The sequence below is a fragment of the Plecotus auritus genome (assembly GCF_963455305.1).
Source record: "Plecotus auritus genome assembly, chromosome: 1".
Lineage (NCBI taxonomy): Eukaryota > Metazoa > Chordata > Mammalia > Chiroptera > Vespertilionidae > Plecotus > Plecotus auritus.
In genome coordinates, this window is record NC_137770.1 from 20,668,418 (window position 1) to 20,691,825 (window position 23,408).

The 23,408-nt window shown below is 41.1% G+C and overlaps 1 protein-coding gene across 1 annotated transcript in view; it reads left to right on the top strand.

Moving 5' to 3' along the window:
• Positions 1-23,408, top strand: part of GTF2A1 (general transcription factor IIA subunit 1) — a 53,397-nt gene that overhangs the window by 18,723 nt on the left and 11,266 nt on the right. Inside the window, exons 3-7 of the mRNA XM_080665596.1 lie at positions 5,297-5,501; positions 8,763-8,827; positions 12,846-12,921; positions 14,244-14,377; positions 19,804-20,124. Of these exons, the coding sequence (XP_080521722.1) occupies positions 5,297-5,501; positions 8,763-8,827; positions 12,846-12,921; positions 14,244-14,377; positions 19,804-20,124 (801 nt within the window). The remainder of the gene's footprint in view (positions 1-5,296; positions 5,502-8,762; positions 8,828-12,845; positions 12,922-14,243; positions 14,378-19,803; positions 20,125-23,408) is intronic.

The following is a 23,408-nucleotide window of genomic DNA, read 5'->3' on the forward strand; positions in this document are numbered from 1 at the left end:
AAAAATGAAACTAGTCCACCAACTTAAACCATACACAAAAATAAACTCAAAATGGATAAAGGACTTAAACATAACATGGGAAACCATTAAAATATTAGAGGAATTCACAGGCAGCAAATTCTCAGACATATGCAGAAGCAATATCCTCACCAATACAGCTACTAGGGCTATGAGAACTAAAGAGAAAGTAAACAAATGGGACAACATCAAAATAAAAAGCTTCTGTACAGCAAAAGAAACCATCAACAAAAAAACAAAGCCCACTCCATGGGAGAACATATTTGCCAATGTTATCACTGATAAGGGTTTAATCTCTAACATTTACAGGGAACTCATACAACTGAACAAAAGGAAGATAAACAACCCAATCAAAAAATGGGCAAGGGACCTAAATAGATACTTTTCAAAAGACATAAGGAAGGCCAAGAGACATATGAAAACATGCTCAAAGTCACTAATCATCTGAGAGATGCAAATCAAAACAACAATGTGGTACCATGTCACACCTGTCAGAATGGCTATCATCAACAAATCAACAAGTGACAAGTGCTGGCGACGATGCTGAGAAAAAGGAACCCTCATGCACTGCTGGTGGGAATGCAGATTGGTGCAGCCACTGTGGAGAACAGTATGGAGTTCCCTCAAAAAACTAAAAATGGAACTTCCGTTTGACCCAGTGATCCCACTTCTAGGAATATATCCCAAGAAACTAGAAACACCAATCAGAAAGGATATATGCACCCCTATGTTCATTGCAGCATAATTTACCACTGCTAAGATTTGGAAACAGCCTTAGTGCCCATCAGCAGATGAGTGGATTAAAAATCTGGTACATCTATACAATGAAATACTATACTGTGGTAAAAGAGAAGGAATTCTTACCATTTGCAATAGCATGGATGGACCTGGAGAGCATTATGCTAAGCGAAATAAGCCAGTCAGAGAAAGATAAATATCTCATGATCTCAATCATTTGGGGAATATAATGAACAACATAAAGTGATGAACAAAAACAGATCCAGAGGCAGAGAAGCATCAATCAGACTGTCAAACCTCAGAGGGAAGGTAAGGGATGATGTGGGGGTAAGAGGGAGAGACCAACCAAAGGACTTGTATGCACCTGTATAAGCCTAACCAATGGACACCGACACCAGGGGGGTGAGGGCATGATTGCAGGGGGTACAATGCGGGGGTAAGGACACATACGTAATACCTTTATCAATAAAGAAAAAAAAAGAATTGTTCTGCCCCAAATGTCAGTAGCATCTTATAGAGTAACACTATTTTAGAAGATAATAGTTTGTTTTCTCTTCTCTACTTTGAATTAATATTAACATCTGGTAAATTCTTGGTCATTTTGTTATTTCCTGAATAATACATAGTCTCTGCCCTGAAGGAGTTCTTTAGTAGAGATTGTAGACATCTCTAATTTTTAAATTAGTATGTGTAACAAGTTCTTAAGTGATGTGTGAAAAGTATAACAATATTTTTATTTGAAATTTATTTATTGGTTTGAGAGAGGGAGAGATAAAGAGGGTGGGAGAGAGACAGAAACATTGATGTGACAGTGAAATAATGATGGGCTGCCTCCTACATGCCCCCTGATTGGGAATCGAGCAGGCAACTGTTGGTGCACAGGATGATGCCCAGCCAACAGGGCCACACCAGCCAGGGCTTTTGGTCGATTCTTATAATATTCCTGACCAGGGATCAACCTACGACCTTGGAGTGTTGGGACAGTGCTCTAACCCCATGGTCGGCAAACTGCTGCTCGCGAGCCACATGTGGCTCTTTGGCCCCTTGAGTGTGGCTCTTCGGCCCCTTGAGTGTGGCTCTTCCACAAAATACTACGGCCTGGGCGAGTCTATTTTGAAGAAGTGGCGTTAGAAGAAGTTTAAGTTTAAAAAATTTGGCGCTCAAAAGAAATTTCAATCGTACTGTTGATATTTGGCTCTGTTGACTAATGAGTTTGCCGACCACTGCTCTAACCAATTGAACTATTTAGCCAGGGCTTGAAAAGTATTACAATATTTTTGAAAATTAGAAGCATCTCTTAAGGTATAGAGGCAGTGAGAGATTTCTTTGAGGCTATATAGCTTTGACATTTGCATTGTTTTGGGAATTATGAGGGAAGACTGCCCATCATGAGGCTCAGACAGGAGATATGTATACTATATTCAGGGAACTGCAAGTAGTTTGGCACCATTAGGAAATAGAGTGTAAGTTATAGTAGCAGTTGGAGAGGTGGTATATACCAAGTGAAGCTTGGTCTTTAGAATGATAAGGATTATCTGGGGTGCTAGTTAATATGCAGATTTTTGGACTACGGTTCAGAGGGTCTGACTTGACAAGGGTACACTCTGATATTTTCTTTTTATTTTATTGCATTTGCAAAAAAAAAAAATCCAAATTGACTTTTAATAATCCATTAAGGGTTGTGATCTGCAGTTTGAAAAGCATTGATTTAGACTTTAAAGCAGTGGTTCTCACTTTAGCACGCATCAGAATAACCTGGACAGGTTATTGAAAGAGATATGTGGCTCCACCACCAGAGATACTGCTGATTCAGTAGGTCAGGGGTGGCGCCTGAGAATTAGTATGTCTAACAAGTTCTTAAGTGATGTTGATGGCCCCAGGATTGCATTTTGGGGACCACTGATTTACAGAAGATCGGCTGGAAGGACAAATTTCCACTAGAATGTCCTCTGTGAGGTCAAGGATTTTTGTTAGACTTGTTCACCGTCTGTTCTCAATGCCACTAACAGTGTCTAGCATAATTATTTTTAGGATGTATGACTTGATGTGGGAAGCTCAGTGAGCTCAGTAATTACTTTGCAGTAGTGCTGGTGGGGAGTAAAGGACTTGAACCAGCGCCATAATAGCAGGGGTAGATTGGAACAATGCTTTGGAAAGGAAATTGACAGTAATGATGGGGATTTGGGGTGGATTCTGACTCATAGGTCATTGACTTGGAAGGTTAGGTGAGTGATGGTACCCAGCAATTAGCAACACATAATATGTATTCACTTAGAATTTGCCATTACCATGGATGCTTCATGAGATGGTGTCATATTGCAGTGGGTAGACCAATTGAAGGTGATAAAATTGAAGCATTAAATTTAAAAATTATGGTTTAAATTTAATGCTTAGTACAGTTTTTTCACCTTGACTTTTAGCTCACAGAAGCTGTTTGTGTTTGTTTGTTTTTTTGTTTTTATCCTTATCCAAGGACATGCTTAGGGAGAGGAAGGCAGAGAGAGAGAGAGAAACATTGATTGGTTGTATTCTTTATGCACCCTGACCAGGGATCAAACCTGCAACCCAGGCTTGTGCCCTCACCGAGAATTGAACTAGCAACCTTGTGGTGCACCAGATGACACTCAACCAGCTTAGCCACTCTGGCCGGACAGAAACTACTTTTTATGGAATGCATTAAGTGCCTATTTGCTACTGTGTGCTATGTTAGGTGGTCACTTTACAGAGATGAATCAGGCACAACATGGGCTCCCCAAAAGTAGTCCTTTGTAACTTGGGAAGAACCCTAGCTGTTTTTAGTCTGGGATTTACAGAGACTTAGATTTATTAGCTGGAAGTGAGTTTAGAAGTATAACCTAATCCAACTTCTTCCCTTTAGATGAGGAAAATGCTCAAGAAAGAAAAATTATTTGTGAAAGTCAATTAGTGGCCAAACCCGAACTAACTGGGTTCCTGACTTCTGGTGTAATGCTCTAATATTACCATAATTATAATTTTAATAATTAACATTTACTGAGCACTGACTATGCTAGACCGTGAGAAATGTTTTACATAGATATCTTATTTAGGCCTCACAACAACCCATGAGATAGATATTGTCTCTTTAAGAACAGTCTTTAGGCAAGGCTGAATACTGAACCTGATAGGGGAATGGTTGCTCTGGGAAATTGACCTTTAGTTTACTTTTTTATTAAACAGAGATGTGCTGGAATTGCTAGTAGCATGTAGATACAAATCTAGAACAGGTGGATGTGTCAGGAGATTATAAAAATCCCTGTAAGTATGGCAAAGGGAGCTTCTTGAAGGATCTGATAGAAGCCTCTCAGGTGATTTAGGCAATATCCCAAGATTAGATTCTGGGGGAGAAAACAAAGTGTATGTGTATGTGTATGTGTGTGTGTATATATATATATGTGTGTGTGTGTGTGTGTGTGTGTATATATATATATATATATATATATATATATATACACACAAAATGACTGAATTAAATTTCATTATATGTTTAAGGGACAGTGTGACTTTTTTATTCATTAAAAGAATTTTAATTGATTTGAGAGAGAGAGAAAAAAAACACATTGATTTGTTGTTCCACTTTTTTATGCGTTCATTGGTTGATTTTTGTATGTGCCCTGACCAGAGTTCTAACCCATAACCTTGGCATATCAGGATGATGCTCTAACCAACCAAGCTACCTGGCTAGGCTAGGACTAGTATGTAACTTTCTTTGCCAGTTTCTTATAAAGGTTGAGGCTCTCCAGATTGAACACTACTGATAGAGAAGAAATGTGTTCGGGAGAAGGATGGAATAGTTGTAAATATTTTCTTTTTCTTCTTTCTTTTGTTCACTTCTAATTTTTTTACTTGGTCACAGAAATTCTCTTAGGGAGCGATGAGAAAAATAGAAGTGGCTAAGCAGAAAAAGATTGTCAATCCTTGTGATAATGGAAGAGGGGAGGAGAAGTTGAAGTGTGGAGGGTTGAGAATACCGCTAAAAGCATTAGGCATTTTGTTTTTTACTTCGTTCTGTAGAATTAGAGAGATGGAAAGTTGGGCTTCTCTAACTTGAGGATTGCCTCAGTAATGTTTCTCATTGTTCAGATCAGATAGGGTGTATTTATGTTTTGTATGCTACTTAAGAGTTATAAAACATTGTATTAAGGAAAGATTTTCATGGAAATAGGTAACAATAGATTTAGTATAGAAAAGGATTTTCTTTGATTACTAAAATTTTGCTTATATGAAAATATGCCTAATAACTAATGAATTACCATAGAAAGGTTGTTGAAATATAAAAAGAAACAAAAAATTCTTTAGTACTCTAAGATAGCAAAAATGAGGTTAGATACTTAAAAAATTAGTTTTTATTGATGCATACACTTGGGTAAGAGAGATTGGTTGATTTTTGTAGTTGTATCAGTTTTGAAAATGGAAGGATTTTATAAACAGACTAATAAATAAACAAAACACGGTATGTCCATATGTCCGGAGTTATCTTCCCTGACTTTTACTTAGAAATTTTTGATGTTCTTTGTCTTAGCTATGGGAGAATAAACTAATGCAGTCTAGGGCAGTAGATGGATTTCATTCAGAAGAGCAGCAGCTTTTATTGCAAGTTCAACAGCAGCATCAAACCCAGCAACAGCAGCATCACCATCATCACCACCACCAGCAAGCTCAACCACAGCCTACGGTACCTCAGCAAGCGCAGACTCAGCAGGTCCTTATTCCTGCATCACAGCAAGGTGAGGAGACTAGATATGTTTTTCTACTTACAACTTGGAGATGAAATTTGTCATTTTCAAAGAAGAGAAATAAATACTCTGGGTTTCTCATTTCTATTGGTTGAGGAGGGTATATGTGTTTGTATTAACATAAATTTAGCCCTAACCAGTTTGGCTCAGTGGATAGAGCGTCGGCCTGCGGACTCAAAGGTCCCAGGTTTGATTCCGGTCAAGGGCATGTGCCTTGGTTGCGGGCACATACCCAGTGGGGAGTGTGCAGGAGGCAGCTGATCGATGTTTCTCTCTCATCGATGTTTCTGACTCTCTGTCCCTCTCCTTTCCTCTCTGTAAAAAAATCAATAAAATATATTAAAAAAATTTATATGAAATGTAGATCCTGTTTGTATAATAATGATAAATAAGTAATTCACTAATTGAAAGCCTAACATCTACACTAATAAAAGAGAAAGGTACAAGTTGACCATACCGCTGCAACGCCCACCAGCCAATCAGGAGTGGGTATGCAAATTAACCCAACAAAGATGGCGGGTTAATTTGCATGCACAGGGGGTGGAGCCAGCGCTCTGGCCCGAGTGAATACTGAAGACTGACGACTGAAGAATGAAGAGGCTTGGCTTCTCCGCTGCGGCCGGAGTGGAGAAGCCTAGCATCGAGGCTGGGCTTCTCCACTGGGGCCAGAGAGGAGAAGCCTCCAGGCTTGGCTTCTCTGCTGAGGCCGGAGCAAAGGCCTCAGTCCCGGGTGCCGGAGGAAAACTGGTGCTGGCAGCCAGGGTAAGGAAGGCCCATTCTTGCACGAATCTTCATGCAATGGGCCTCTGGTATTCAGATAAGTCTGTTGATACTTTCTTCTGAAAAGGCTACATAATGGTGGATTTCCTAAAATAAGTCAGATCTATAAAGGTTTATTTACTGTTTCATTGTTTTATGTAGTTAAAATCATGGTCTGCTTTCTTTATGAAACTGACTTGTTCCTTCAAAGACATTTGAGTTTAAATTTTGTAAATAAAAGCAAATATTAGAAGGACTTAATTAAACAGTGGAGGATTTTTATAACTATACTTTGGCAATATGAAATTTCAATTTCTTAGTAATTTATGTAAGTCTAAATAGAATTAGATTTCTTTTCAGTGAAGAGTGGATATATATACATTTTAATGTAAAAAAAAATAAGTATTTACAGATTGTGTCCATACTGCTTTGTACTCTGCAAGTCATTTTATAGATTTTGTTTCATTGAAGCCTTACAAAGGCTTTGTGAAATAGCTCTTACAACATTTCAAAGCTGAGGAATATCTGACCCTTGAAAAAGCTAAGAAGCTTGATTGCTACATATAGTAAGTACTAGAGGCCTGGTGCATGAAATTTGTGCACGGGGGAGGCGGGGTATCCCTCAGCCCAGCCTGCACCCTCTCCAATCTGGGACATTCCTCTCACAATCCAGGACTGCTGGCTCCCAACTGCTCACCTGCCTGCCTGATTGCCCCTAACCACTTCTGCCTGCCAGCCTGATCACTCCCTAACCACTCCCCTGCCAGCCTGATCAATGCCTAACTGCTCCCCTGCTGGCCCGATTGCCCCTAACTGCCCTCCCCTGCTGGTCTGGTCCCTCCCAACTGCCCTCCCCTGCAGGCCTGGTCCCCCCCAACTGCCCTCCCCTGCAGGCCTGGTTCCCCCCAACTGCCCTCCCAAGTGTCCTCCCCTGCAGGCCTGGTTCCCCCCAACTGCCCTCCCCTGCAGCCTGGGTCCCTCCCAAGTGTCCTCCCCTACAGGCCTGGTCACCCCAAACTGCCCTCCTCTGCTGGCCCAGTCACCCCTAACTGCCCTCCCCTGCAGGCATGATCGCCCCCAACTGCCCTCCCTTTCAGGCCTGGTCCCTCCCAACTGCTCTCCCCTGCTGGTTTGATCGCCCACAACTTCCCTCCCCTGCTGGCCATCTTTGACCACATGGGGGCAGCCATCTTGTGTGTTGGAGTGATGGTCAGTTTGCATATTACCTCTTTATTATATAGGATTTTTGTCATGACAAATTGTAGAGTAGTCCTCCCTTATAAGCAGTGTTGCTTTTTGCAGTTTCAGTTACCTGTGGTCAACTGTGGTTTGAAAACATTAAATGGAAAATTCCAGAAATAAATAATTCACAAGTCTTAAATTGTGTGCCGCTCTGAGTAGCATGATGAAATCTCGAGCTGTCATGCTTCGTACTGTCTGGGATGTGAATCATTCCTTTGTCCAGTGATCCATGCTGTATAGGCTGCCTATGTAGTAGCTCTCTCAGTTATCAGATCAGATGAGGGCAGACTACTGTATTCAGTTATAAAACCACCTGGGCATTTGAGTTTTGTAAATCTTGTTATTGGAGAGGGGAATGAAGGTAAATGAAAATATTATTTTAAGGTAACTGTTTAGTTACCTATTTACCTCATTTGAGAATATATAGATGGTTATGCACAGCAGAAATGTCTGTTTGGGTCATTTTACGGATTATATCAAATAAGACTTCTAATATTTGCTTTTATTCTATACTGTGCTTCAAATAATTTTATCCTTTCAATCTGTTTTGATGACTGTTCCTCCTATTGCCTTCAGCCCTGGCACTAGGATTTTAGATCATCATAAATTAAAATTTGATTTTCTTCACTCAGAGAATATTAGGATGATGGGATTATCTGTTTATTCTCTGAAATTTGCGGAATCAAACACTTAATTCCTTTTACACTTAAATAATGTTGCCATTATTTTTTATTTGTATTTTTCAGAAGTTGATGGAAGTAACTAAGATTCTTGCCACTGTCAAATTGGGAGAAAAAGGGTTGTGTAAATTTAAAAACACACACACACACCTAATTCTTTAACTTTTTGAACTCTTAAAGGGTTAATAACTCATTCCAACACTTATGTCAATAAAATGGTTAATGCTAAGTTAGCAAGACAAATTTAAGTTTAAGAATGCAAGAAATGTGTATGTTTAGGTGATAGGTATCTCACTACTACTTGTTCCCAGGTTTCCTTGAGTCCTTAGGTATAGTTACGTAAGTCTTTTCTTTTTTTTAATTGCTGTTTTCCAGTAGAAGGTGAGTATTAACACAGCTGGGTTTTTTTAACCTAGAAATTTATGACATTCTGAGATATCAGACGGTTGAGTGCAATTGAATGAAGAGAATGTGGAAAGCATTAAAAAAGTTTCAGCATTGTTTAGCATTCTTATGATTATGAAATAGCCTCATAGTTCCTTGTTCACATGTATGTTTGTGTTTTTAATAGCTGCAGCGCCACAAGTTATTGTTCCTGATTCTAAGCTGATACAGCATATGAATGCATCAAACATGGTAAGATTCAGAACATAGCACTATGTTTGGCTCAGCTTATTATAACTGAAATTGTGATTATGCCTAGGTAGATTGTGTATTAGCAAAGTTTATTCAAGGCTTGAGCAAAATGGCTGTTTTATTTGGTTTCCTAAATACTGGATTTAGAAGTAAACCTAAAGTTTAGCTTGATACTTGGATCTTGAGGATCATAAAATCATGAGAGAGGAATATCCAAAGAGTGATGCTTTGTGGGAGCTATTTCAGTCCCTGCTATTTTTGGAAAAGAGGTTTAGGGGACCTACCAAACATATGCCAATTATAGTTCATTTGCAAAAGATCCATTGTTAAGATCCATAAATTGCAAGATGTCAGGAATGCTACGAATTAAAAACTTAAAAAAAAATGTGTAGGTACTTCAAAATGCTGTTTTTAAGATCAAGCATTTAAAAAATGTTGTCAAGATTTAACGGTAGCATAGTCTAATAAGTTTTATTATAATATATAAATTGCTACTTTAAAATGCATTTTAACCAGTTGCAGTTATACATTAGACTTTAGATACTTCTAATGGATATCCACAGAACTTCAAAGGTAGTCAAGTATTCAAATTTTACTTAGGGCAGATAGTATTTTCCATCAAAAGTAGTATAGTATAGCAGTAAAATTGAAAGACCTTCTCCCCCCCTTCAGATCCTTGAAAAGTATTTATATCCTTAAAGATTAAAAAAATAAATAAAACTGTAGAGTAGTTGTTCTAGCACTTTCTCATAAATACTTTTGTTTTATTTAAAATATATAGACTGTCAGTGGTATCTCAGCTCTGACATTTTATTCTTCAACTTAGCCAAATCCTTTATTTAAAGATAAGAATCATTATTTTTAAAAAATATCTCTTAACCTAGTGTTAGCAGTGATGTATTTTTTCAGATCCAGTTTTTTGTTTTTTAAAGAAAAAGCAATATTTTAAAAAATCATTTAGATTTGGTGAGTGATGAATAGTGACCCTCAAAGCTCAGTTGTGATTTATAGGCCAGATAGGAAGCAGGGTTTACCTCTGTGTAGACAAATGACTTCTTTATGTATACCAGCCTTACAAATTCATAACTTGGCAGAATTGCAAATTGTACATGGAAGTAGAAATTGTAATTTTAAAGTTCTCGAAAAATCAGGGATTCCTAGTTGTGTTTTCAGTTTAAGTTGTTGGCATCAGTTCTTCTGTATGAAAATCACAAAATCCCATGCCTAGTATTTCTCACAGTAATTTTTATTATTTGAAAAACAATTTATTTTGAATTCAAGGCCCCAAGTTAACCTTCACCCTTAAAAATAAAAGTCTAACTATAGGATTCATATTGCAGGTGGTACTATTGGGACTATTTCCTAGAGAATAATTTATGTCATTTTATTTTTATTTATTTTTAAATATATTTTATTGATTCTTTACAGAGAGGAAGGGAGAGGGATAGAGAATTAGAAACATGGATGAGAGAGAAACATTGATCAGCTGCCTCCTGCACACCTCCTACTGGGGATGTGCCTGCAACCAAGGTACATGTCCTTGACCGGAATTGAATCTGGGACCCTTGAGTCCGCAGGCCAACGCTCTATCCACTGAGCCAAACGGGTTAGGGCAATTTATGTCATTTTAAAACAAGTTTGGTAAAATCACTTGTAGTAGTAAGCTCATCTAATTTTGAAGATTTTGTTTTGTTTTGTTTTGTTACTCCTCACCCGAGGATATTTTTCCATTGATTTTTAGAGAGAGTAGAAGAGAAAGGGAAAGACAGAGAGAAACATCGATGTGAGAGAAACACATCGATTGGTTGCCTCCGGCATGAGCCCTGACCAGGGCCCAGGCCTGGGAGGAGCCTGCAACCAACGTATGTGCCCTTGACCAGATTCAAACCCTATCCTCTGAGCCAAACCAGCTAGGGCTAATTTTGAAGATTTTTAATTTTGTGGGAGAGAATGTGTTTAAAGAGACGTGGGCAAAGTCAGTGTCCTCTCTTACTGATTTGTTATGCCTCCTTGATTCTAAAGAGCATGCCTATTTTTAGATGAGAGTTCAGAAACTTCAATCAATAAAATGTATTAGCATTTATGTTGTGTAGTTCAGCATTTTACTTGATTTTTTTCATTGTTTGCTCTATATATTTGGCATGTTCTGAAGCATAATCAGTATAAACTCTTTACAGATAAAAGTTTTTTGAGTTTTTATTTCCATTATTATTTCTGATTTAAAGATAGCCACTAAAACAGTTTTGATTTTTTAAAATATATTTTTTATTATTGATTTTAGGGAGGAAGGGAAAGAAAGAGATAGAAACATCAATGATAAGAGAGAATCATTGATTGGCTGCCTCCTGCATGCCCCACATTGGGGATCGAGCCCACAACCTGGGCATGTGCCCTGACTGGGAATCAAACCATGACCACTGAGCCATGCTGGCCACGCGCAGTTTTGATTTTTTAAATGACTGTATGCTTTGGAAATGAACATAAATAAAAATCATGTAATTTTGTAAATATATGGGATAGTGATATTAGGTAGAGCACTATTTCAGGGAACTTAGAAAACAGTACTTTATATCAAACCAGTTTTGCAAGTTATTTTTTATGAAATGATTGCTGTAATGCATTATTTATGGTAGGGCTACTTCATAAAATACAAAAAGAAATTTTCAGTAGACATTGATAAAAGATGGTTTCTATATGGTACATCACTCAACAGATATTTATTAATATCGACTTGAATGTGCAGAGGTGTGTGCAAGTGGCAATGTTGTCATGTGCTGCATAGAAACTACTGTCAGTTTGCCTGTGAAATCTTATATAAATTACAGGCAATTAATATTTCTTAATAATAAGTGGTTGTTAATACATTCCTAAAACGTAAATTACCTTTCATTTGCCTATACAGGCTAGATTTATTTGAAATTGGGTAATTGGATATCCTGCATTTGATAAAGAGAGCTTGGAGGGCTACAGCTGGATTCTAGGAACTAGTGGGAATTTCAGACCTAAGATGTCAAAATTATGTAGGCCTATCAAGTGCCAACAACAAGCATATTTTCTTGGAGAGCTATACCTAGAGCCTAGACTAGATAGTAGTTGTATCATTAACCTACTTGAGAATAATTTTCCAAGTTTTGTTGACTTCTGCGTTAGCATCTCCTAGCCACAGTTCTGTTTATTTCTTGAAGCTTATTCAAATACAGGTGTTTCTTAAAAAATGTGTAGATTAGATTGAGTTATGTGAAGGCTTGGTATCTTAAAAAAATTGAAGGGGGAGGGGAAAATCTACCTATATATATATTATAGTGAGGTACATGAAAATGCTTTGAGCACAGAATTGAAAAGCAGACTATTGTGTGATTCTTTTGGAGGAAGGGGAGAAGTCTCTAGGAGCAGTAAATCAAGAATTTCTCCTGAATTTAAAGAAGTTCAGAGTATACTTCCATATATAATTTTTAATCCTCACCCAAGGATATGTTTTTATTGAGTTTTTTTTTTAAGAGAGGAAGGAAGAGAGAAAGAGAAAGAGAAAGATTGACGTGAGAGAGACACATAGGTTGGTTGCCTCCCACACATGCCCCAACCAGGTTGGGCATCAAACCTGCACTTGACCAGAGAATCAAACCTTTAACTCCTTGATGTGCAGGCTGATGCTGTAACCACTGTGCACAGCAGCCAGGGCTCAAGTATGTTAATTTGCAATAAGGTTTTGGGAATATGGAACCAGAGTAGGAAAGGAAATACTAGAATGGATATTTGATATGTAATATAGCATTATTAGTGTGGGTGAGATTTATTTAGAACACATTGTCCAGGGAAAAACAAATTAATTATATTATTTCTACTTAATTTAAGCTTGAAATAATTAGGTAGGGCATTTAGGCTAGGTGGTCTTTATTGTACCATTGTTCGAACTTTTCATTTTAGTAAATATTAAACAATAAACTTCAAATAGTGTTAAAATATGCCAGAAGTAAACTGAGTTCCTGGTTTTGATTTTTTTTTTTCTTTATTTTTTCAGAGTGCTGCTGCTACAGCTGCCACCTTAGCACTCCCTGCAGGTGTGACTCCTGTTCAACAGATATTAACAAATTCAGGTAATTAGAAATAGTGGAACCATTATATATGTATAACAGAAAACCTTAATATTTCTTTTACCATTTGGTTTAGATTATTAAAATAAGATTATCCAAGGGCTATAGCACATATACTGTAATTATTGCTGAGAGTGCAGTACAGAAGATGAGAACTGTACTTGCGCTTTTGATCCTTAAATGAGAATTCTATTATTGAATGAAGTATGATTGTATAGAAATGCTTATTTACTTAGTTTTTTGATAAACTCATTTAACCTGCCAAATAAGTTAAATTTGAGTCATTAGAACGAATTTGTGATATCAAACTAAATACTTAATCCTTATGGTATCTTAAGAACAAGTTTATTGCATTCTATTTTACATAGTATCTCTGTGTAGACTGACAAAATTTACTGGGATTTTTTGGAATATTAATGTTTGAAGAACTTACATGGACTTTAAATATTTTCTCTATAAACTTAATTATGTAATTTCTCATTATTTTGTTAATTTCTAAATTTGTGAAAAACAAACTAGGGCCTTATCTTGCTATATCTATATTTATAAAAGCCTAAGTGACCGTTATGACCAAATGATCAATTCATCTGTAGCTATGATGCGCACTGACCACCAGGGGGCAGACGCTCAATGCCAACCTCCCACAGCTGGCCAACCTCCTGCAGTCCCTCCCCGATTGCCCAATCCTCGGCCAGGCCGAGGGACCCCACCCATACACCAATTCGTGCACTGGGCCTCTAGTATTTTAATAAAATATAATTGTTCACTTTTTAATTAATTCAAGATTCTGAGTCATTTAAAACATCATATAAGAAAGATTCAGTTTTGTATGTATAAGCCAGTCATGCTATTAATGTTTTGTGACAATGATAATTGGTTCAGCAAACTTTTATTATTTTTAAACATTTTTTAATCTAAATAATGTGCTCTGGTTCAAAATATTAACTAATATACTTTTATTTCTTTAAAGCTTTAAAAATGAACAGCCTTGAAATGTCTGATCTGACATATTACTCTCATGATTCCTAACAGGCTAGCAAAGATAATGTAAGCTTTCAATCAACTCTCATAATCTGCTGTTAGAATTTTGTTGGAAGACAGCTTTGTAAGAGTGATAAATAAGGAAAATAAAAACATTTTAAGCAATGTATTTGAACATGGATGGAAGTCAGAGTAGTTAAGGATTATAGTTTACTGTGTTTGAATGACAGCCTTTAAAACTTAGTCTTTTGACTTGATAATTTCTAGAGCCTTTGGTGGTTAGGCATTCACTATGAATTCATTTATTTGAGATGATAACTTGGAATATATACTTTTTGCTTTAGGCCAGCTTCTTCAAGTGGTCAGAGCAGCCAACGGTGCTCAGTATATCTTTCAGCCTCAGCAGTCCGTGGTTCTACAACAACAGGTTATACCACAAATGCAGCCTGGTGGAGTACAGGCTCCTGTTATACAACAGGTAAAAGAATGATCAGCATGGGTTCTTTTTTCTTCTTCTGTATGAATTAGAAAAAGTCCACACTCATCAGCATGGTTTATAAGGTCTTTTTTTGGATATTGTTTTCTATGATCTCTTCAGGTTTATTTTTTGTCATACTTACAGTTGTTACCTGCTTCAGCTGCTGTTTAGATAAAAGTTAACAAATCACCTATTTATGTGCTGGTCTTACTGTGAGGACAAAGATGAAAGAGAAGTGGTTATTTTCTTGAGGAATTTAGGTACTTTAAAAAAGAAGCAGATGATAAAGACACAATCCTCCTATATAATAAAAGGGTAACATGCAAATTGTCCCCTCAACCGGGAGTTCAACCAGGGGGCGGGGCCAGCCTGCCAACTGCCCACGGCCCCTCCCCCTGGTTGGCCCTGCCCGATTGGCCCTGATTGGGGTGGGCCAGCCAGACCCCATCCGTGCAGGAATTCGTGCACCAGGCCTTTAGTGTCAATATCCTCCTATATAATAAAGAGGTAATATGCAAATTGACCATCACTCCAACACACAAGATGGCCGCTCCCATGTGGTCAAAGATGGCCGCCCCCATGTGGACACAAGATAGCCACCACAAGATGGCTGGCAGGGGAGGGCAGTTGGGAGGGACCAGGCCTGCAGGGGAGGGCAGTTGGGGGGAACCAGGCCTGCAGGAGAGGGCAGTTGTGGGTGACCAGGCCCGCAAGGGAGGGCAGTTAGGGGCGACCAGGCTATCAGGGGAGAGGAGTTGGGAGCGAACAGGCCTGTAGGGGAGGGCAGTTGGGGGTGACCAGGCTGTCAGGGGAGGGCAGTTGGGAGCGAACAGGCCTGTAGGGGAGGGCAGTTGGGGGTGACCAGTCCTGTAGGGGAGGACAGTTAGGGGGTGATCAGGCTGGCAGGCAGAAGCGGTTAGGGGCAATCAGGCAGGAAGGCAGGCAGGCGAGCGGTTGGGAGCCAGCAGTCCTGGATTGTGAGAAGGATGTCTGACTGCCTGTTTAGGCCCGATCTCTGTGGGATGGGTCCTAAATCGGTAGTCGGACATCCCCCAAGGGGTCCCAGATTGGAGAGGGTGCAGGCTGGGCTATAGAACCCCCTCCCCGCCCCCCCCCCCCCCCCCCCGTGCACGAATTTCGTGCACCGGGCCTTTAGTCTACACTAATAAAAGAGAAACATGCAAATTCACCATCACTCCGCTATGCCCACCAGCCAATCAGAGCGAGTATGCAAATTAACCCAACAAAGATGGCGACACCCATAGCGGCCAGGTGGCGCTGGGGCTGCTGGGGGCTGGATCAGGGACACAAACCCGCAGGGAGGCTGGCACCCAGTAGCCCCAAGCCCCTCCATCGCGGTGCTGGGGGGGTGGGGGAGGCAGTGGAGACACAAACCCGCCGGAAACCTGTGGAAAGGGAGATAAACTATCATAATTTTATCTCCCTTTCCACAAGATGAGAAAACTGCCCCTGGATTATTTAGTGATGTGGCCCACACCTTTCTGCAAACACAGGGTATGTTATGACCACTCCCAGGAAGGTCTGGTCAGAATACCATCTCCAGCAAATAACGCTACTGTGGCAAATCATCTGAGAGAGGAAACAAGCTTTTGTTGGGTTTATTCTGAAGGTCAGAGAACATGCCAGCCCAACACATGCTGTGTTGTTATATTGATGATCTTGAGCTACTTGAAAAACAGCAAATGCATGCAGAGGCTTTCACTGAAATCTCCTGATCTGCCTGAAATCGGACCCCGCAAAAGGAGCTTAAATGTCATAGGTCCCCTTTATGGGAGAAGTGTCATCAGGCAGAGAAGACTGATTCCTGTCACAGGACAGGAGAGTAGAAGTTGACATCACGCCCAAACTTCGTTACAAACTATTTCCCCCAACCCCATTCATCTTTTCTAAAAATCATTTACTCTCCTCTTAAGAAGCCTACATCTCCTGTCCCCTTGCCCTAGGAAGAAGGTATTTAAATCTGCATTCTAAGCCACCTTGGGGAGTTACTCATTTTTCCCTGGGATCTCCCACATACACACGAGGTACACATGTTAATGAACTTTTGTCTTTCTCTTGGTGATCTGTCTTTCATTACAAGGGCCTCCACTAAGAACTCAGAAAGGTAGAGGAAAACTACTTTTCCTCCTCCATAATCCTATCTTGGGAAATCAAGTCCCCAGCTGAACAGTGAGGTTGGCTCAAGTACCAAGCAGTCTTGGCTGACTGGAGGGAAGCTTCTAGGGAGAAATCACTGATATTGGCATCAAAGTGGGATGGAGGGCACATGCATGGTTGCTGGTGGGAGTTTAAAGTGGTTCAACATTTTTGGAGGATGATTTGGCGAATTCGATAGAAATGTTCAAGGTACATCCAAGAGTCTTCTTCTAGGAATCGCATCTGCTGAGATAAAGCACAAGCACGTAAGCCCTGGTCAGAACCCAGGATGCTACTGCGGGCTCCCCTTCCATGATAGGAAAACCTGGGAACAACCTGCATTTTTAGGACAAGGTGGCATCTATACTAATAAAAGGGTAATATGCTAATTAGACTGAACATCTTCCAGATGACCTTCCGCATGTCCTTCTGGACGTCCTTCCCGACAAAGCCATGTTGGCAGGGCCAAGGTAGAGGAGGTTAGAGGCGATCAGGCAGGCAGGAGAGAGCAGTTAGGGGGATCAAGCCAGCAGGGGAGAGCAGTTAGGGTGAACAGGCTATCAGTGGGGAGCAGTTAGGGAGATCAGGCCAGCAGGGGAGAGCAGTTAGGGGGATCAGGCTGGCAGGCAGGTGAGCGGTCAGGAGCCAGAGGTCCTGAGGGGTCTCAGATTGGAGAGAGTGCAGGCCAAGCTGAGGTGACCCCTTTGCCATGCACGAATTTCGTGCACCGGGCCTCTAGTAATAGTCTGATGATAGAGGTAAGATCAGAGGAGAAGCATTAATCCAGCCTATTTATAGCTTTCCAAATTTTGTCCAGCTATTACTTCTGGGTTTCACTTTATGTTATTCTTCTATTTAGAATGCTGCGTTTGGCCTTCCATCTGTCAGTACCCTCTGCTCCCACCAAACAAACAAACAGAAAAGCCTGGCTAATGTCCCAAAGCACAAATAGACACTTAAGTATTACCTAGTAAGAAGGCTTCCCTGACCATGCCTTGATCTCCAAGCAGAATTTAGTCATCTGTCTGGTGTTCTCATAACATCATCTCATCTTTCTGTTTCATCTATATTTTTGAGTTTTATTTCTTTGTCTATTGCACCACTAATCTGTAAACTTCTTAAGGGAAAAACTGTCTCATTATTTTTGCATTCCTTGAACCTAATGGCAAGTAGTTGCCATTCAGTGCTTTTTATTTATCACTGGACATTATCTGCTTATTATTTATTAACTCTAGTTATAAATACATTCATTGTAACATACAATTAATATTTGTTAATATGTTCTTTTTTAAAAATATTTTTATTGATTTCAGAGAGGGAGGGCGAGGGAGAGGGGGAGAGAGATACATCAATGATGAGAGAGAATCCTTGACTGCCTTCCTCCTGCACACACCACACTGGGGACTCAGCCTGCAACCTGGGCATGTGCCCTTGACTGGAATCGAATCTGGGACCCTTCAATCTGCAGGCCGATGCTCTATCCACTAAGCAAAACCAGTTAGGGCTATTAATATGTTCTTTTAAAGTTGTGGTTTACTTTAGAATCTTAGAATGCGGAAGTTGGAAGGAACTTTAGACATCATCTGATCTGGTAGTTCTCAGCTGTGGATACATGATTAGGAACTTCAAGATGAAAAGATGTTATCTCATTTTATCCTATCTAATAAAGAGGGGAATATGCAAATTGACCGTCACACCATCACAAATATAGCGGCATCCATAGCCACAAGATGTGGACCCTAGAGGTAGGTCCAGCCACGCCACTTGCCTGCTGCCGGAGTCCCCCAGTCCTTGCAGCCCTGCCAGGGGGGCCGCAGGCATGCGATGCGGCCAGACCTGCCCTCAGGCTGGTCTGGCTGCCTCCGTGAGCCTGCCGCCAGTGTTCCCCAGTCCTTTCACAGAAAATGGGTTGCCTCAAAGTTGGTTAAGCTTCTTAGGACAAAAAGCATTTGAAAAGAGAATTCCAATATTTATAAAAGTTTGGACTAGACAATTCAAGGTTATTTCCACTACAACCTTCATGATTTTGTAATAACATTCTGAATTCACATAGTATGAGCTGTATTATATGTAAGCAGATATTATTTAAAGGAATGGCCATTATTATTAAAACAACTCATAAAACCACACTGTTTGTATGTCAAGGACATTCTATGTGATTTTCCTAATGGCTGGAGTTAATGCCCCTAAACCAGCAGTCAGACTTCCCCGAGGGGTCCCAGGTTGGAGAGGGTGCAGGCCAGGCTGAGGGACAACCCCCCATGCATGAATTTCATGCACCGGGCCTCTAGTCTTATATAATAAAACCCTAATATGCAAAGTGACCAAACAGAGGAACAACCCATCGCTATGACACGCACTGACCACGGGGGGGGGGGGGGGGGGGGGGGGAAGGCAGATGCTTAATGCAGGAGCTGCCCCCTGGTGGTCAGTGCACTCCTACAGGGGGAGTGCTGCTCAGCCAGAAGCTGGGCTCACGGCTGGCAAGTGCAGTGGCGGTGGTGGGAGCCTCTTCCGCTTCTGTGGCAGCGCTAAGGACCCCTCGGGGAATGTTTGCCTGCTGGCTTAGGCCCGTCCAGGACTGTGAGACGGCGCAGGCTGGGCTGAGAGTTCCCCCACCCCCAGTGCACAAGTGTCGTGCACCAGGCCTCTGGTTAAATCAGAGTATTAGGCATGGAGCCTACGTATCAGTATTTTTTAGGCTACCAGGTGTTTATAATTTGTAGCCAGGGTTACACTGATCCTAGTCTAACAGTAATGTGACTAAAGCCAAGAGAAGTTAAACAGTTTGCCTCTGCTACATCTATGTCTCAAGTTCAGATTTTCAGTGCAGAGTTCTTCATAGAGAGGCAGTGTAGCATCATCATAAGAGAAAAGAGTAGAAGCCTGGGTTCACATTTTGCCTTTTGGTGACTACAAGCTTAGAAAGTTACTAAACCTCTCCCTACATCAAGAAAATAAACTACTAACTTGTGTAACTCTTGGCCTGGAATCCGGCATCCAATCTCACTCCTATCTAATAAAGAGGGAATAAATGCTTGACAAGTGAAGTAGTTACCTGCAGAAAATTTTTTTCCTAAGAAATTTGAATTGTAAAATGGAAAATTAGTGGATCAGTACACTAAACATTTTTTTTGTGCTTTCTAGTTTTAACTGTGTACAAGATATGGCCATTTTTGGTGTTTCTTCAGCATTTGTATACCAAGTAATGAAACTGAGCTCCTTGATCCTTTTAATTAGTTCCTAACATTTGGTTTTCTTTTCCTTAGGTATTGGCCCCTCTTCCTGGAGGGATTTCACCACAGACAGGTGTCATCATCCAGCCTCAGCAAATCTTATTTACAGGAAATAAGACTCAAGTTATACCTACAACAGTGGCGGCACCTACACCAGCACAAGCACAGATAACTGCAGCTGGCCAACAGCAACCACAGGCCCAGCCTGCTCAACAACAGGCTCCATTGGTGTTACAAGTTGATGGAACTGGGGATACATCATCTGAAGAAGATGAAGATGAGGAAGAAGACTATGATGACGATGAGGAGGAAGACAAAGAGAAAGATGGAGCTGAAGATGGGCAGGTAGAAGAGGTAAGTTTCTAGTAAAAGACTTGAAATTAGAAGCTATGCAACCATTTCTTCTTTTACGTGGTGCCAAACTTGAATTTTTTTTAAAAATGTATTTTATTGATTTTTTACAGAGAGAAAGGGAGAGGGGGAGAGAGTTAGAAACATTGATGAGAGAAACATCGATCAGCTGCCTCCTGCACACCCCCCACTGGGGATGTGCCCACAACCAAGGTACATGCCCTTGACCGGAATCGAACCTGGGACCCCTCAGTCCGCAGGCCGATGCTCTATCCACTGAACCAAACTGGTCAGGGCCCAAACTTGAATTATATCCTATTTTTTCAGAGGCTGTTAGGCTGCCATACAACATGGGATTTTAAATATGTAGTTAGATTGTTCTAACTTAATAAGGTTTTATATTGTTCTGGTTGCATTTATCTTTATAAAATTCGTGCACTGGGGGGAGTGTCCCTCAGCCTGGCCTGCCCCCTCTCACAGTCCAGGAGCCCTCAGGGATGTTCTACTTACAGCTTAGGCAGGAGGTGACTGGGCTGATCAGGGAAAGGCACCACCCCCATCACTCCGTTGCTGCTGCTACTGCTGGCTGCGGCAGCTGCGAGACCTGAACCCTGGACCTTGCAGCCGCTGGTGCTCATGGCTGCTAGTCCTAAGCCCACGGCTGCCGTGAGCCCCGGGCCTTGCAGCTACTGTGGCTTTGTCTGGATGGACGTCTGCCCTAATTAGCATATTACCCTTTTATTAGTATAGATTGTTCATAAAGCTGTTAATAAAAATGAATGTATACTAAAGTAAGTTTTATTTATAATGGTGATGGAGACTGCAAGTAATTCTAATTCTTTGGTTTATGTATTCATGATCAGGCTTACACTTAAGACATTGGTAGAACGGATAGGTGTGGTTAATCTCTTGTTTCAGTAATTAAAAGATGGCAACTTTTGTGAAAAAAGGAAACTTGAGAAAAAAGCTAAATGTGGCAGATATTTTTCAGAACCTCCTTTTGGTCCACATTCCATAGCATTTCCTTCGATAACCTCCTCATCTATTCTTAGTGTCTATCCTCAGTTGAACATCCTTTCTTATTTATCTTTTAGTTATACATTGGAAGCATATAAATCCTTGTTTTTCTCAGTGCTGTAGCTTAGTTTTGTTCAAGATGTTTGTCTTACCACAATTTTAATTGTTAATTTCCCTCTGCAGCCTCAGATGTAATCCTCTTGCTTATCTCAGTACAGAGTTCTTCTAAACTAAGTAATATTCTTTTAAATACTATTTTTATTAAATATTGACTATATACAAATGAATTAAAAACATTTTAAAATATAAGTATCATAGTGTCCACATTCAGTTAAAAAAAAATCCCATTACTTACTTAAAATCCCCAATCCTCTTCCTTTTGCCATCAGAGTAACCATGCTCATGAATTTTGTGTTTACCTCTAACTTTCCTTATATTTTACCATATGCATTTATATTCCTAAAAAGCATATTGTTTAGTTTTGCATACCCATTTATACCTATAACTAGAGGCCCGGTGCACGAAATTTGTGCATGGGGTGGGGGTTGTCCCTCAGCCCAGCCTGCACCTTCTCCAATCTGGAACCCCTTGAGGGATGACCAACTGGCGGGATCGGGCCTAAATGGGCAGTTGGACATCCCTCTCACAATCCAGGACTGCTGGCTCCCAACAGCTCACCTGCCTCTGCCTGATTGCCCCTAACCGCTTCTGCCTGCCAGCCTGACCACCCCCTAACCACTCCCTTGCCAGGCTGATTGACGCCTAACTGCTCCCCTGCCAGCCCGATCGTCCCCAATGGCCCTCGCCTGCTGACCCGGTTGCCTCCAACTGCCCTCCCCTGCTAGCCTGGTCACATCTAACTGCCCTCCCCTGCCAGTCTGGTCACTCCTAACTGTCCTCCCCTGCAGGCTTGGTTGCCCCCAACTGCCCTTCCCTGCAGGCCTGCCCCCACCCCCCAGCTGCCCTCCCCTGCAAGCCTGGTCCCTCCCAAGTGCCCTCCCCTGCAGGCCTGGTCTCCTCCAACTGCCCTCCCCTGCTGTCCTGGTCCCTCCCAACTGCCCTCCCCTGTTTGCCCAGTCACCCTTAACTGCCCTTCCCTGCAGGCCTGGTCCCTCCCAACTGCCCTCCCCTGTAGGCCTGATCCCTTCCAACTGCCCTCCCCTGCTGTCCTGGTCCCCCCCCCCCCCACTACCCTCCCCTGCTGGCCTGGTCACCTGTAACTGCCCTCCCTGCTGTCCTGGTCCCCCTTAACTGCCCACAACTGCCCTCCCCTGCAGGCCATCTTGTGGCAGCCATCTTGTGTCCACATGGGGGCATCCATCTTTGACCACATGGGGGCGGCCATCTTGTGTCTTGGAGTGATGGTCAATTTTCATATTACTCTTTTATTATATAGGATTATTTTCACTATTGAATATACCATAAGTTACCTTTTTTCTTTTAATGTGATGAGTTGTGTCTACTTGTTTACTGTTGTAAAATACTCTAGTATGTGTCATTTGGGGACACATATGCAAGTTTTTCTGAATTGCTGAATCCTAAGGCATGCACATCTTCAACTTTACAATAAAATGCCAGCTGTTGTACTAAGAATACTCCTGCCATTCATTATATGATGGTGCATATGTCTATACATCTTCACCATACTTACTATTGTCAGACTTCTTTTGCTAGTCTGGTAGGTAGAAAATGGTGTTTCATTTTGGTTTTAATTTGCATTATCGTGATTTCTGATGAGGTTTAGCCTTTTCGAATTGTCATATGTTCTTTGTATACAATCAAATCAAATATGAAAAATGACAGTTTTTCTTGCCTTGCTGGCTAAGCCCTCCAGAATGATATTTATTACAAATAGTGATGGCAGGCACCCTTATCTTAATCTTAAAAGGAATCCTTTTTATAGTTCACTATTAAGTATAATATTTACTACTAGAGTCCCGGTGCACAAAATTCGTGCATGGCGGGGGGTCCCTCAGCCCAGCCTGCACCTTCTCGCAATCCAGGACATCCCTCTCCCAATCTGGGACCACTGGCTCCTAACCGCTTGCCTGCCTGCCCGCCTGATCACCCCTAACCAATCTGCCTGCTTGCCTGATTGCCGCTAACCGCTCGCCTGCCTGCCTGCTCACCCCTAACTGCCTCTGCCTTGGCCCACGCTGCCGCAGCTTTGTCTGGAAGGACATCCGGAATGACATCTGGAAGGTCATTCAGCTGTCTGGTCTAATTAGCATATTATGCTTTTATTATTATAGATAGGCTTTTTGAGATAT